Source organism: Phyllostomus discolor, chromosome 5 (assembly GCF_004126475.2).
Source record: "Phyllostomus discolor isolate MPI-MPIP mPhyDis1 chromosome 5, mPhyDis1.pri.v3, whole genome shotgun sequence".
In the NCBI taxonomy this organism is placed as follows: domain Eukaryota; kingdom Metazoa; phylum Chordata; class Mammalia; order Chiroptera; family Phyllostomidae; genus Phyllostomus; species Phyllostomus discolor.
The window spans coordinates 65,371,336-65,385,839 of record NC_040907.2 but is presented as its reverse complement, the minus strand read 5'-3'; the positions used below and the strand labels follow the sequence as shown (position 1 = coordinate 65,385,839).

At 40.6% G+C, this 14,504-nt stretch overlaps 1 protein-coding gene across 3 annotated transcripts in view; it reads right to left on the bottom strand.

The window, feature by feature from the left end:
- Positions 1-324: 324 nt before the first annotated feature.
- CLCA2 (chloride channel accessory 2) overlaps positions 325-14,504 on the bottom strand; it is a 50,204-nt gene continuing 36,024 nt past the window's right edge. For all 3 annotated transcript variants that reach the window (XM_028513338.2, XM_036026378.1, XM_036026379.1), the window contains one exon: positions 325-857. In XM_028513338.2, the coding sequence (XP_028369139.1) occupies positions 415-857 (443 nt within the window). In that variant the 3' untranslated portion in view covers positions 325-414. The remainder of the gene's footprint in view (positions 858-14,504) is intronic.

Here is a 14,504-nt window from a genome sequence, read left to right as displayed (position 1 = left end):
AATGAAAAATTAATCAAAGTAATCAAACAATTGTTTCATAGAGACAGTTATAATATATGATTCAGACCTAACTCCTCTTCTCTTCTTGGGACTATTTTTTCTCTTCAATACAAGAAACTTTTCTTGAGTCTTTGATTCAACATTGACTTTGTCTTTTTTCCTTTAAAGACATTACCTTGGAGAATAATTTTTATAATTTTGTCTATTGCCTGAGCTTCAGAATTTTCTAATTTCCTTTCAAAATTTTTGTTATAAAATAATTTTTGTCTATCTATTATGTAAAAATATCTTTATTATGCAAAAATTCAAAGAACTTTTTAACAGTTTGATGTTAATTTGTTTTTATTGGTATGTTTTTGTGAAGTGCAAAGGGCATGGGTATTATATCTAAGAAGGAAGGACCTCTGCATTTGTTCATAGTAATTTTGCTCCATTCTCATTTCTATCTGCTTTTTTCTTCTTATTTAAAATACAGTGTGTTACAACTATAGTGACACAAATGATTCCTATGAAAACCATTGCCGTTAAAGTTCCTTTCAAGATAAGACGATCTCTGGCAAGTACTGGAGCAGAATTGTGGGGAACAAACAGTGACACCTGGGCAATGTTAGATACTGCAGATTCCAAGGAATTCTTATCTGTGGTTCGTATTGCCACATAAACTCTGTGGCTTCCTTGTGTCTCTCCGTCAAGTGGATGTTCAGGTTCATTTATGAAAAGCTTAGGTAAAAATGTAAATATCTCCTTGGTGCCAGCTTGTTGAGGACTTAGCTTTGATGTATTCACTAAAATGGCATTGTTAAAATCATCTTGAATATTCTGTAGAGTTTTACTCATTCTTATTTCATAGCTGTTGGCTGAAATTAGAAATATGAATGGGAAACTTAAGTCACTTTGAGTAGGTTTTCTAATTTACTACTAATGATTAATGAGAATATAACAAAAAGTCAAAATACCTATAAATGAACATAAGAAATATGTACATGAACAAAACTTTAATGTACTGTGTAAGAACTCATATTAAAATCTAAACAAGAGAAAAAACATTATGTTTTCTGAATAGTAAGATTAACATAATAAAGATATTTTCCAAATTTTATGTGATTCTCTTAAAAGTGGCTGTATTTTCTACAAGCTTATGGTAAACTTTAAATGGAAAATAAGTGATTGAGGTTGGCCATATAAAGTCTAAAAAATAGCAGTGTAGAAGGCCAACCATATCAGATATAAAAACACTGTAACTCTTTGATAACTTAAAAACTGCAGTGCTGGTGCACAAATAGACATACAAAAAATAGGTCAAAATACATTCAGGAATGTAGTACATAATATAGATAAAATTCATTAATAGTGAGAAATAAAAGTTTCTTGATAATGGTGCTGTGACAAAAAGCTGGAAAAAAATATGATCCATACTACAAATCTGTTATCCAAAGTGATCAAAAAGTTTGATGTAGAAAATAAAAATATTGAGCATTTAGTAGGAGACAATGGATGAATTCCAGTATAATATTGAAGTGGGAAAGTCTCTTCTAATTAAGACTCAAAATTTAGAAGTCATAAACAAAAAAGTTGGTAAATTCAAATATATAAAGGGAAAAAATTCTGCATGGGAAAAAAATCATCCTAAGCAAAATATAAACATAAATATTAAGTGGCAAGAATATTTGCAACTTAAATCAAATGCAAAGCTTGATTCTGGTAATAGCTGGGTGGCTTCTATTGAACTAACTCTCCAGCAAGTAACAGGTATAAACTCTGAAGGAAGAAGGAAAAACAAAAACAACTATTGAAGCACTGGACTCAGATAAAAAACAGACAGAAACCAGAGGAGAGAGAACCTTTAAAAGCAGAGAACCAGACTGGAAATGATTTATATTCATAGAGCTTTTCCTCTGAGGGCACTCTCCACTTTGGAATCTGTAGCTGACTCTGACACAAAGATCTACTATCTTATTGGTCTGAGAAGTCAGAGGGCCGAGGGTGGGATTTCTAGACTAGTTGGAAAGGGAAAGAGCCAGAGAAGGACAAGCCCAAAGTATGTGTATTAACATGCTCTCAAATCATTTGAAGACCTCTAAGTTATGCATGTGTGTGAAACATCAAGGGCTCAGGGGAAAAATAGCTAGAAGGCTGAAAACTGAGCAGAATTTTATGCTAATGCCCACCACAGGGGAGATAGAGTTTGAAGTGAGTCTTGCCAAGTTAGACGAACTTGATAAATATCTGGATGTTCACTAGAACATTAGAAAATCCACAGTTTAGGAATAAAGATTGTGTTCCAGAACTAAGGGATATGCTCTAGGATAAAGACAGAAACTGAAATAGACAAACCCTAGTCAAAAGTAAAATCAAACCTCCTCAATGGAAGTGATCTAAGGTATCTACTAGAAAAATTGCAAAACTCTTCAGAAATATAGAACAGATTCCAGGATCTACAATTTGATGCCACATGTCCAATATATAACAAAAAATTACTAGCTATGCAATGCAGCAGAAAATGTGATATATCATCAAGAAAAACATTAGCAAATAGAATGGTCACAAATGACTGAGATTTGAAATTAATAGACAAGGACCTTAAAACAACTATCATGGCAATGTTAAAGGTCTACAGAAAAACTGGAAGAAAAACTGGATATAGTGAATAAAGAGGTGGAAAATTTGAGAAGTGGAAACTTTTAAAAAGAGGCAAATGGAAATCCTACAATTGAAAAAAACTACAGTGAAAAAATTCATTGGAGAGAATTACGATTGGCTTAGACATAACAGAAGAATCAGGAAACTTGAAAACAGGTTCATAAAAATCATCCAAAAGAGGCACTTAGAAAAAAAAAGATAGAAAAATTGAAAATAATCTCAATAATCTTTGAAATTCACTGACATATCAACTTAGTATATGTAATATAATATAATACACATAATATATTACTCAGGAAGGAAAGGAAGAGAATTTTTACAGATATTTTGAACATTGGTTGTGTAAGAAGATGATGATGTCAGAGGAAGCATTATGAAAATAAGGCTGTTAGGCAGGTAGGGACGACAGGGCAGGGAAAGATGTCCAAGAGTAGGACTCCCTGTGGTCTGGCCCCACCCCAAAAGCTCTGCCCGGGCTCCTGGTGTTAGAAGCTGGCCTCTCTTTTCCCACCCACACTAGTCTCTACATTTTTAAAATATATGTTGCTCTCAAAGCCTGAACCACAAAAATGGTACTGGGTTATATGTAAAATGGCCCTTTGACCATTTTGTGCCTTTTTTCTCAATACAGGATTATACATCCTTGGAGTACAATGACCATCTTTAATTACATATATAATATTTAGTGTGCTGGGCACATAATAGTTGGCTAATAAGTAATATGTTTTACTTTAATTTCTGGATTAAACACAAAGGAAATTAGCTTTATAGCAGCAAAACAGATTATGCTCCGTACTTGGTTTTCTTATTTTACCTCAGACTTTTAGTCAAAATCCAAAGCAATAACCCATTTCTATAGTGACTAGTCCATATACATGTGACCTTTGAACAATGTGGGGGGTAGGGGCTCTGACTACCACATAGTCCAAAATCCATGTTTTTGTTGACTCTTCCTAAACTTAACTATAGCCAGCTCTACGCATCCACAGTTTCAACCATCCTCGGATCAGAAAACAGTATTTGCAATCAGTGATTGGGAATCTGAGGTTGGCAATGTGAAAAGTATGGTTTTCTGTCCATAGCTGGTTGCAGCTATGGATGTGAAATCTGCAGATATGAAGGGCTGACTGTATTTATTGGAAAGAAATCTGTGCTACCCACACAGCACAAACCTTTGTTGTTCAAGAGTCAGTTGTGCATTCCTAAACATAATGGTGATCTGGCAATATATTTTGTTCATTCTATGTCATTGGTCATCTTGTATAGGATATTGTGTATGGTAAAGACCCAGTACCTAGGTGCACATTGATATGTTTAGTGTGTTATAACATATACACATATATGTTATATGTGAAATGCTCATTCATTGCTAACACAGTTTAAAAATACATAGTTACATTTTTCAATAATTGTAAAAGACATTGATTCTAATTCTGCCCACTGAGGTGTGGATAACACCTTCCTAGACAACAATTTGTGAAAAAAAAAGGTGATAAAAGCATGTGTTTGTTATTTAAACAGATACCTTCTGACTAGTTGGTTTGCTCATGGCTAATTGCTCCATTTTACCATTGCTGAGTCATTAACTCTGTCAAGGCTGAGTGATTACAGCTTATGGTAATACACATGCAGCCATTTCCCCCACATTGTAGTCTGAGGTTTCGATACTATAACGACCTTGAATCATCTCATTTGTTAGTGAGAGCTCTCTGTTAGAGTGAAGGTCTCTCTATTCTCTATCTCTATCCTCTATGATATCAACTATATACTACAGTCCTATTTGGTTGTATTTATTATTTTTAAAAATTGTTTTATTTAATTTTTTTATTGTTGTTCAATTACAGCTGTCCCCATTTGCCCCCCATTAAACTCCCCGGCCCTACCAACCCCATCACCACCCTGCTCCTGCATTCAATCCTCCCCACTGTTGTTTTTGTCCATGGGTCAGTTGTATTTATTCTTTTCAATCTACTAACAACCACTAATTCCACACCTATATTTTCTTGCAACTCTTTCAACACAGTGGTGTAGTTGAAACTGCTGAGGTTTTTGAAAAGAGTGTTTCCCAGTAGTAATGGGAGTCTGAGCTTCTGTTTATCTCTTTGAACACACTACCATGCTTCTGAAGCAGTAAGGAAAAGGGGAGATACTAGTTAGCAGACATTAGTCTTACCTTTAAATAGAGATGACAGTGAGTGTTTGTGGCCCTTACTCCAACTGAGAAGCTGGAGAAGTCTCCAGCAATGTGAACCAGGAGCCCAGGAAACTTACTGGGCACACTTTCTCTTCCTTTTCTGATTTCATATGTGTCATTTCATTTCTTCTGTACAATGGCTTATGAAATAGACAGTTTTAGTCCTGTGTTCCATAGAAGAAAACTGAGGCCAATAGAATATAGGCAAACTGCTAAAGATCAAACAGCCAAACTTAAAGCCAGAGTGGGAATAAATGATTTTTCCCCTCACATCTATTTAAGTTACAGCTATTTCCACAATACAAGGGGCATTTCCATCCCATAGTTTTAAACATCTCATACCTCTGTCTTTACATTTGAAGAATCTTTAATTCAGAGCCTTCTTCTGGCAAGAAGAGAGACATTTTGCTAAAAGAATATGAGGCCAAACCTACAATATTGACTGTTTTTCAGCAGCAAAAAATTATTTGTAATTGAGGCCCTTTTGGTAATGTAGTGAACAGAGACTTATAAGTCAAAGAAAGATGATCCAAGTTAGAAGCAAGACTGGCAAAGAGCTGAGGTTGTCACTATTATTGACAGATATTGAGAAGAGCAATACTCAATAGAGTAGGTTGATTTCTATAGGATTCTTAGTCAGAGGCATCAGGAAATAAACCCAATTCTCAGAACTACTTTGGCTGACTTGGGAGTATTTATAAATCAACTTCCACCACTTTTACCTCCAGCAGGATATTAAACAAAAAAATTTAACTTCCATGGCTGAACATCTTTTGAAAAGAAAGGGTTTATTAGGCTGTTGCTAGCAAAAAAAAAAAAAAAAAAAAGGAAGGAAGAAGAAGGAAGGAGAAGAAGGAAGAAGGAGGAAGGAGAAGGAGGAAGAAGAAGGAGAAGGAAGAAGGAGAAGAAGAAGGAGAAGAAGAAGAAGAAGAAGAAGGAAGAAGAAGGAGGAGGAAGAAGAAGGAGGAAGAAGAAGGAAGAAGGAAAGAAGAAGAAGGAAGAAGAAGAAGGAAGAAGAGGAAGAGGAAGAGGAAGGAGGAGGAGGAGAAGGAGAAGGAGAAGACGAAGACGAAGACGAAGACGAAGACGAAGACGAAGACGAAGACGAAGACGAAGAAGAAGAAGAAGAAGAAGAAGAAGAAGAAGAAGAAGAAAGCAGGTTTTGGAGTACGGAGTCTAAACAAGCAGCAGCATGCTAGGTAGGTAGGAAAATGTGCCCATCACCTGGAATTTTGCAAGCATTTTCATACATCACATAGGGGGAAGAAAGATGTTAGCCATTCTGAAGAGATTTACATTAGCTGTTCACAAAGGGGATGGGAGAAGGTGATGTGAGGCTGGTTCTGAAACAGGGGCAGCAGTGTGCAAGGAAGAGGCGTCTGCTCCTGTGGATTAGCTGTGGGCAGCAGAGTGGAAAGTTCATGTGTAAATAAGAAATGGAGGCTCCTGGGGTTCTGTGGTACCTGACTATTCTCTCTTTCAGACAATCAAAGGAATAGCCACTTGGAAGTTAATTCCATGTTGCAGCAGATGGCTAGGAATGTGAGCAGTCTTCTGTCAGAGCTGGTCTGCAGCTACTAATGGGCTGTTCTGTTTCTATCTCACTCTGCAGCCACTGTAACTTTAATTTACAATGTCTCAGAATTTTTTCTTGTCAAGAGTGTGCTAAAATACTGTTTTATTTGTACCCATAGCCAGGATTCTTTTTAGAATGTTTTTCCTGGCAGAATAGGAGGTGGTGAGGAGATGCTAGATGCTTGTAACATCACCTAGTGCTGGTCACAAGTGTGAAAACAATGTGGGGAGGTTATATTAGAATGTTTGGTTTAAAAAAACCAAAAATCTTGAATTAAAAAGCCTTATACAACAAGAAAAATTTCTTATTTTATGTAACAAAAAGCCCTGTGACAGGATGGTTCCCAAGTTAGTGACATCATCAAGAACCCAGCTTCTCTCCACTCTTCTGCTTTGCCATTCTCACAGCAAGTCCACTGGCTTGTCCTTAGGTTATAACTTGTGGTTATAAAATGACAGCCATGACTCTAAGTATCACAAGGAAACACAAAAATGTTAAAAGAAATATCCCCATGTCTATATTTTATTTATTTCTTTTTTATTCTTCACCTGAGGACATGTTTATTGATTTTAGAGAGAGAGGAAGGGGCAGAAAAAGAGAGAGAACGATAAAGAAACATTGATGGGTATGTGCTGTGACTGGGAATTGAACTTGTAACCTTTGGGTATATGGGATGATAATCCAAACAACTAAGCCATATGGCCAGGGCTCCCTGTGTCTATTTTTAAGCAAAATGAATCTTTCTCCAGCAGGTTCTGTTTATTTCTTACTGGTCAGAATGGTATCAGACTTAATCTATTACCAGCAAGAGGAACAGGGTCATTCAGATTGGCTTAACTTCATTAAGACCCGACCTGTGTAAGCTGCTGATGGTCTCAGCCCACCTGGAAGCACAGGGGCCTGGCCAAGGAGGGGGCACTGCATGGAACTGGGGTTCTGCTAGGAAGCAGGGTGAGCACCAAGCCCACATGGCGAGGCAACCTAACAGTGCCCACTGTAGGAATCTAGCCACGTGGCTGAGAAAATGCAGCAGGTTTGAAAACCCTGGTAGAGTGAAGGTGAGGGACAAGTAAATCGAAACTTGGGGCAGAATGTTTTCTCAGGGATCTGCTGTCTGGTCTCTGTTCTCCACACCAGAGAGGGGAGCTCTGCTCGAGGAAACTGGGTGAGGAACAAAGACAAGCCTAATGTGTGTTCTTTCAGTGCACACTTATAAAATAAAGTTATATTTTTTATCTAAGTATCTCAAAGTACAAATCTATAATGTAGTTAAAAAATATGGAGGGGTCAGAATTCTCAGTGTCAAGTGCTCAGATCCTCTCTAGCTGGGCTGCGTGCTTCCCTGGGTGTCCCAGAAACGGTCCTCTAGATGCTCCGACTCACAAGACAGCTATGTGTCAGACCACTGGTACCAGTTCTCAACTGGGGACATGTGGTCTCTGCACCGATAAGGAAACCGAGTGCACTCTCATTGTTATAAACTGTCTACCGGTGAAAGGGTGTGTTTGCCCCTCTGGGCCACACCTAGTCCTGCAGCTGCTATTTTTTCAGGAAGTCTAGACCTATTGTCCTGGCCCAAGCACACACCTCGCCACTGTGTGACTCAACCACCATCAAATGGCCAGCGACGGCCACCTGCCGCCCACCCTTCCTGCTCATGGAGAATCACTCCCAGCCCCCTTTTACTCATTCACGTTCCTTTTATCACCTGAGGTAGGACTTTTAACTCTTGTGTTGAGGGTTTTTGTAATGTTTAGCTACAGACCAGCAATTCTGCAGAAACACAGGTACTGGGATAAATGAGCAGTCTCTCTGGCCAAATTGTCAGTCCTTGCATGAGCAAAGGCAGCATTTTCTCTGCCAAGAGGCAATTGGCTGCACTCAAGAGGGCAGCAAGCAATTCCACCATGAAAGGGTACAAACTAAACATCCTAGCTGCACCCAAAGTCACCAGTGGGGGATGTTATTATTAATTGGGGGCCCTTGTGATGCCAAGTGTTAAATAAGTGAAAGTGTCTATCAGTAGCCACTGGCCTGCCCACTGGGAGCACATGGCCTTTTGGGTTAAAGTCCTGCTTGTGGCAGGCTGCCTTCCTTCAAGGCCCAATGGTCCTGACCCTTTTACAAAGCTGTTCTCCTACTCAGGCAGACAGCACCATGTAGAAGCTAAAGGCCATGGGCCACAGTCACTGCCCTCAAGTCCTGTTTCTGCCACGTTCCCGCTGTGGGGCCTTCGGCAGGTTACCTGGTGCCTCTGTCCTCACCTGAAAGTGGCGCACGGGTGTTGACTGCGTCAGCGTGTGGTGACTGTCACATGTGATGTCTCTGGTCTGCAGTAAGTGCTCAGGAAATGTCAGCTATTATTCTTTTAAATGTTTATGCCCTTTAACTCACAAATTGTGCTTCTAGGAATTAATGCTAAGAAAGTAATAATAGATTTATTTAAAAACTATTCCTTCAACAATTTTTATAATATAAAAACTGGGTATAGTCTAAGGATTCAAGAATAGGGAATTGATTGAATAAGTTATAACATATCCATAAAATTAAACACTTTCAATAATTAAATGCCAGTATATCTCTAGATACAATGTAGAGTGATGTTCATGCAATATGGTTAATAACTGATAAAAACATAAAATAATATGCATACTAGGTATAGTGTTTATAAAAGGGTTAAACATATATAAGTGTGCAAGGAAAAGGGAATTCCAAGATGTTGGTAATGGTTAAGATTTTAGGTTATTTTTCCTATCCACACTTTAAATTCTCCTGTAATTATAAGTAGTCCATGCAAAAATTCAAAAAATTTCAAACAGTCTTGTATTATTCACATCTGAACTTGGCGGGGGTCCCTGCTCAAGGAACTACAGCAAAGCTGTTCTAAGAGTGAGTACTTGCCAAGGGCAGCTCACCTTTGGGTGGGCCTGGTGACCCACTAGGTGTGAGGGGCTCTGCCCAACAAGGGGATGGTGAATGTGAGGCAGAGAAGCTTTTGGGGGATCTAGACAAGAGAGTGAGAAATGGGATGGGCAGCTTGGCAGGCGAGAATAAATCAGGACCTTGGAGATGGGCCAGAGACTCTGCAAGATAGGGGAACTGTGGGAGAAAAGGGGAAGAGGCTGCTGGTGCTGCCTGTGGCTCCTGCTGCTGCCTTGCTGGTTCTTGGACCCGGGTTAGTGACCCCAGAGGTCCTTAACACCAACTCCAGCTTTTGAGAGCGTTCTTGAGTGAGCCTCTGTGTCTCACAGTAAAAACACAATGGAACTCCCTGTGCTCTTAGCACTGGTTTCCCAAATGGACTGTGAGTTTCTTTAGGACAGTATGCCTTCCACATCATGCACCTACAGCTCAAGGCTGGCTGTCTTTTCATTGTTCATTAATGCTTCATTCACTCATTTCTTCACTCAGCAAATACACAATGTGCATTTAGGCAGTGCAAAGTATGATTCTAAGCACCAGGGATATGACAATGAGCAAAACAGACAAAAAAAAATTCCTACTCCATAGACCGGTAAAATATAATAAATAAAATACATAGCATATTGGGTCATAACAAGTGCTAATGAGAAAAATAGATCAAGAAGGAGTGGAGGGAGGGCACAGTCAGGGAAGGCCCCCCTAAGAGAGACCGTTCGAGCAGAACCTAAAGGACTAAGGGGGCCACGCAGCTATCTGGGGGAAGAGCATTCCAGGCAGTGAGAGAAGCAAGTGGAAATGCCCTGGTGTGTCCTAGAAAGAGCGATGGCACTGATGTGACTGGAGTAGAGTGAGCAAAGAGAGAGCAAGGCTAGTGGAAATGGGTCTATTGCCTACAACATGATGAGACTGGAAGACAAAGGAGGTGCAAGAGAGGTCAGAGGTTTTCCTAGGAGGAACATACTGAGGGGAGAACACTTAACATCCAACCTAATTCTGGAAAGTGAAGACTGGGCCTTGGCCTTGGGCTCTATCTGGGGTTAGGAGAGGAGGTCGGTGGGGAAGGGAGTGGTCAGACCCCAAAGAGCATGTAAGGACTATGTTTCCTCTGAGTGATGTGGGGGGACATGGGAAGCATTGGAGCAGAGGAGAGACGTAGTGTGACTCATAACAGGTCCCCCGGGCTGCTGTGTGGACAACAGGCCGTAGGGAGGTCAGGAATCAGGTTTTTGCAACAGCGCAGGGGAGAGGTGACAGCAGTGTGGATGAGGGTGGCAGCAGTAATGGTGCTAAGAAGAGGCAAGACCCTCTTCCAGCTGTGATCTGAAGGGGGAACACCACTGTGGATATGACATCCTGAAGAGATATGACCCCAGAGGAAGGCTCTGGCTCACTTTCTGGTTTTAGATTGGAGGTCAACACACCCTTCCCAGGAACAACCGCTGGCCTTTCTTTTGTAACATGACTCATGTGGGTTCAGATAATAGGGCCTTTCCCTGGGCCTCTGCCTGGATGAATCTTCCTTCTTAACCTCATCCCACCTTTCTTCCTTTCTCACTGTTCACCACCAATTGTCTGAAGTAATAGAAAGAACCACATTTCCCTTTTTGAGATCTCCTTATCAATTTTGGCAAATTTAGATGAAATAGCAAAATTTCCCCTTTAAAATCATTCCACAGATTTTCTTTAAGATGAAAAACAGTTTCCCCGCAGCCTTGGAAGGGCGCAGGGCAGGGAGGAGGGGAAGGGAGACAGCAGGAATGCTCCAGTCCAGCTGGTGGAAAGCTGCCCTCGGCTGAACCTTGGGATAGGGCGTAAGTATCTTTCTAAGTCATAAATCACTGCAGAGGAGCCTCAAAATGCACCACGTGGCCTCTGAGACTCAACATGCTTCCAAACACTGCTGGTAGCATACTAGGAAGAGTCTTAGCTCCTCAACAAACCTCATCTCACTCCTTAGCTCCTCATCTCACTGAGGCTGAAAAGCATAATTTCTGTGAAATCAATAGTCAACCTTCCTCCTTCACCTTCACCCCTCCAACTGAAAACTGTTAATCAAAGGGAGACCAAACAGCTTCGAAACATACATTGTCCCCATCTTTGTAGCTATTACCAAAGCATGCTGAATATGAATTACCAACAGGGAGAAAATTATGCTCACAAGCATGCCGGGGCTAGGGCTGCTGCACTCCCAGGTTAACCTGAGCCAGTGCCAATAATGTCTGCCAACGTGTGTGCTTCGGTTGCTCAAGACCACTTTCCAGGAGACACACTAGAGGCTGATGGGCTTTGTTGGAATTATCAGGATTTTTTAGGCTGGGTCATGTTGGCCTACTGCATGTAGGAATCAGACAAAATACCAGAGGTCTGACTGTCCAAACTCCAAGACATATTTTCTTCCTTGCCTATGCTCACTAGCTTTTTCTAAAGTCCCTTGGCTTTGGGGTCAAATGAACTGGTTTGGAAAATTACTTTAGCCATTTTGTAGTTGTATGGCCTTTAATAAGAGGCTCAACATCATTCAACAAACTTTTACTGAGCACCTACTGTGCCCAGGCCCTGTAACCATTGATGAGTACACCCCCCTTTGCACCTCGGTTTCTTCACACTTAGATGGCACCAGTGTCCCCTCCTTGAGTGCAAACTTAGTGGGGAGGAGGGTTAGTGAGAGGATTCGGTGAGATGTTTGCTGAGCAGCTGGCACGTTGTAAATGCACAGTAAGTGATATCCATTACCGTATAAAGAAGACATTCAGATTTTAAAAAGGGTAAAAATGAACATTTTCTCAACCTACTACCCTTGAAGTGGCAGATAAGAAAAGCTGATCTTCCTTGAGAAGGTAATCAAAAGTTGGCCCCAGAACTTCATACTTTTTTGGAAATGGTCTCTCACTGGTCCATGCCTATGTTTCTATGATGATTAATTTAATGTGTGAATTTGCCTGGACCACAGAGTGCCCAGATATTTGGCTGAAAATTATTCTGGGTGTTTCTATGAGGGTGTTTCTGAATGAGATTAACATTTCCATGGGTGAATTGAGTAAAGCAGATTGCCCTCTCTAGTTCTGGTGGGCCTCATCCAATCAGCTGAAGGTCTGAACAGAACAAAACTGATCCTCTCCCAAGTAAAAAAGAAGTCCTTCCTGCTTGACTACCTTCAGCAGAGGGCACTGGATTTTTTTCCTGTCTTCAGGCTTGAGCTGGAACATTGAGTCTTCCTGGGCCTGGAGCCTGTTAGCCTTCATGCGAACTACACCATCAGCTCTCTTGGGTCTTCAGCTTCACGAATCACCCAGCAGATCTTGGCACTTGCCAGCCTCATCATCATGTGAGCCAAATTTTAAAATACTAAATCTCTAGCCCTGGCTGGCGTAGCTCAGTGGATTGAGCGCGGGCTGGGAGCCAAAGTGTCCCAGGTTCGATTCCCAGCCAGGGTACATTCCTGGGTTGTAGGTCATAACCCCCAGCAACCGCACATTGATGTTTCTCTCTCTCACTCTCTCTCTCTCTCTCCCTCCCCTCCCTCCCTAAAAATAAATAAATAAAATCTTTAAAAATAAATAAATAAATAAAATACTAAATCTCTTTATATATTATACATAATAAATATTTTATATATCTGATTGGTCTTTTTCTCTGGAGAAACCTAATACATTTCCAACCTTATCTTGTTTTCTATTATCCTCCCTAATCTGCCTGTACTCCAGCTGAGCTGAACCCATAAAGCTCCTCGGTTGGCCACTCTCTGTGACGCAAACTTTGTCTCTGTCCCGAAGCCTTCTCTCACTGCAATCTTCAGAGCCAACTCCTGTACTCTCATAAAACCCAATTTTAGTATCAACTAACTCAGTATATAACCCTTTTAAATTGAGGTCCTTTTTCATATCACCCAATGCTTCCTTCATTCTAGCACCTATAACCTGCCATGTAGCATGACTGTGCCTTTATCTGGCTTCAATGTAGACTGCGAGCCTTTTGATGATGGCAGCAGTGTCTTATTCATCATAGCTAGCTATAGGAGGCCGTTCTGCGTGGCCAGTGGCAAGCAAGGACTGATACACAGGACCCATACCCATGGATAGATTCTCCTGCGAGGAATCAGGCCTGCATTGTACCTAGGCTGCTTTGAGTGTTGCTTTTTGCTAAAAGTCCCTCACGTTGAATTGAGGTAGCAAACATTTACAATATATCTTTAAAGTAACTTCCTAAAATCTATACTAAAACTTCCAAGGATGAGTGTAACCAGTTCAACCACTTTTCCCTTTGCATTTGCAAATATCCTTCTTCCGTGATGTGATTAGTGGCATCCTCTCCTTTGTTTTCTGTAAAAGGTAGCCACCTGAAGAGAATCTGTGCATAGTAAATGAGGATTGTCCTCAACATAATGTGCCCAGAAAAGCAGTAAAAGCTTGTCAAGGCAAGTGTCGATGTGCTCTCCCCTTGAGAGAGTGGCTATGCCATCCCTTTTCCTCCACAGGACTTGATAGTTTGTGTGAATTTGTCTCGTCTCACCCATAACACCACAGACCCCACAAGCTGCAGTCCACATCAGCTAGCCTGTCAGTTACACAGCAGAGAGCCAGTGAGTGCTTGTTGCACAAATAAAAGAATACATAATTGAGCTAATGAAAGCATCTTTTTCTCCAAATTGGATGTAAAACAGAAGTTAAGAGAGAAGACCTTCTAGAATCATTTGACCAGACTGGTGAATTCATGAGGTCACTGACCACTGGCTTCAGAACTCTACTGAATGAAGGTTTCAAAAAATCAATACAAGGTTTGGGGTATTGGAAGAGAAGAAGATTATCTCTTTCAGAAACCAAGAAAGCATCTGTCATATGGGTATATTTCCATTAGCTATTTTGGAAAACAAATCCCCCTAAAACCTCCATTCTAACTAAACCTAAAGAGGTAGTTTAGGTCCTCCTGGCTCAGCTCTTCCAGGCAGGTCTGGTCTGGTGTGAGGGACGGTCCTGGCTCAGGGCTGCATGGGGCTTCGGAGTTTGGTTCATAGATTTCCCCCACTCACGTTAGGTGACTCTTTGGGATTTTTGACAGTGAAGAGAACACCATGGTCAACTTTTATGAAAGAAGGATGTTCATAAATCCCAACAAAAGAGTGCAATGAACTTCAGATTCACCATTGAAAATGAGATTTCTTCCAGATTAGCTCCC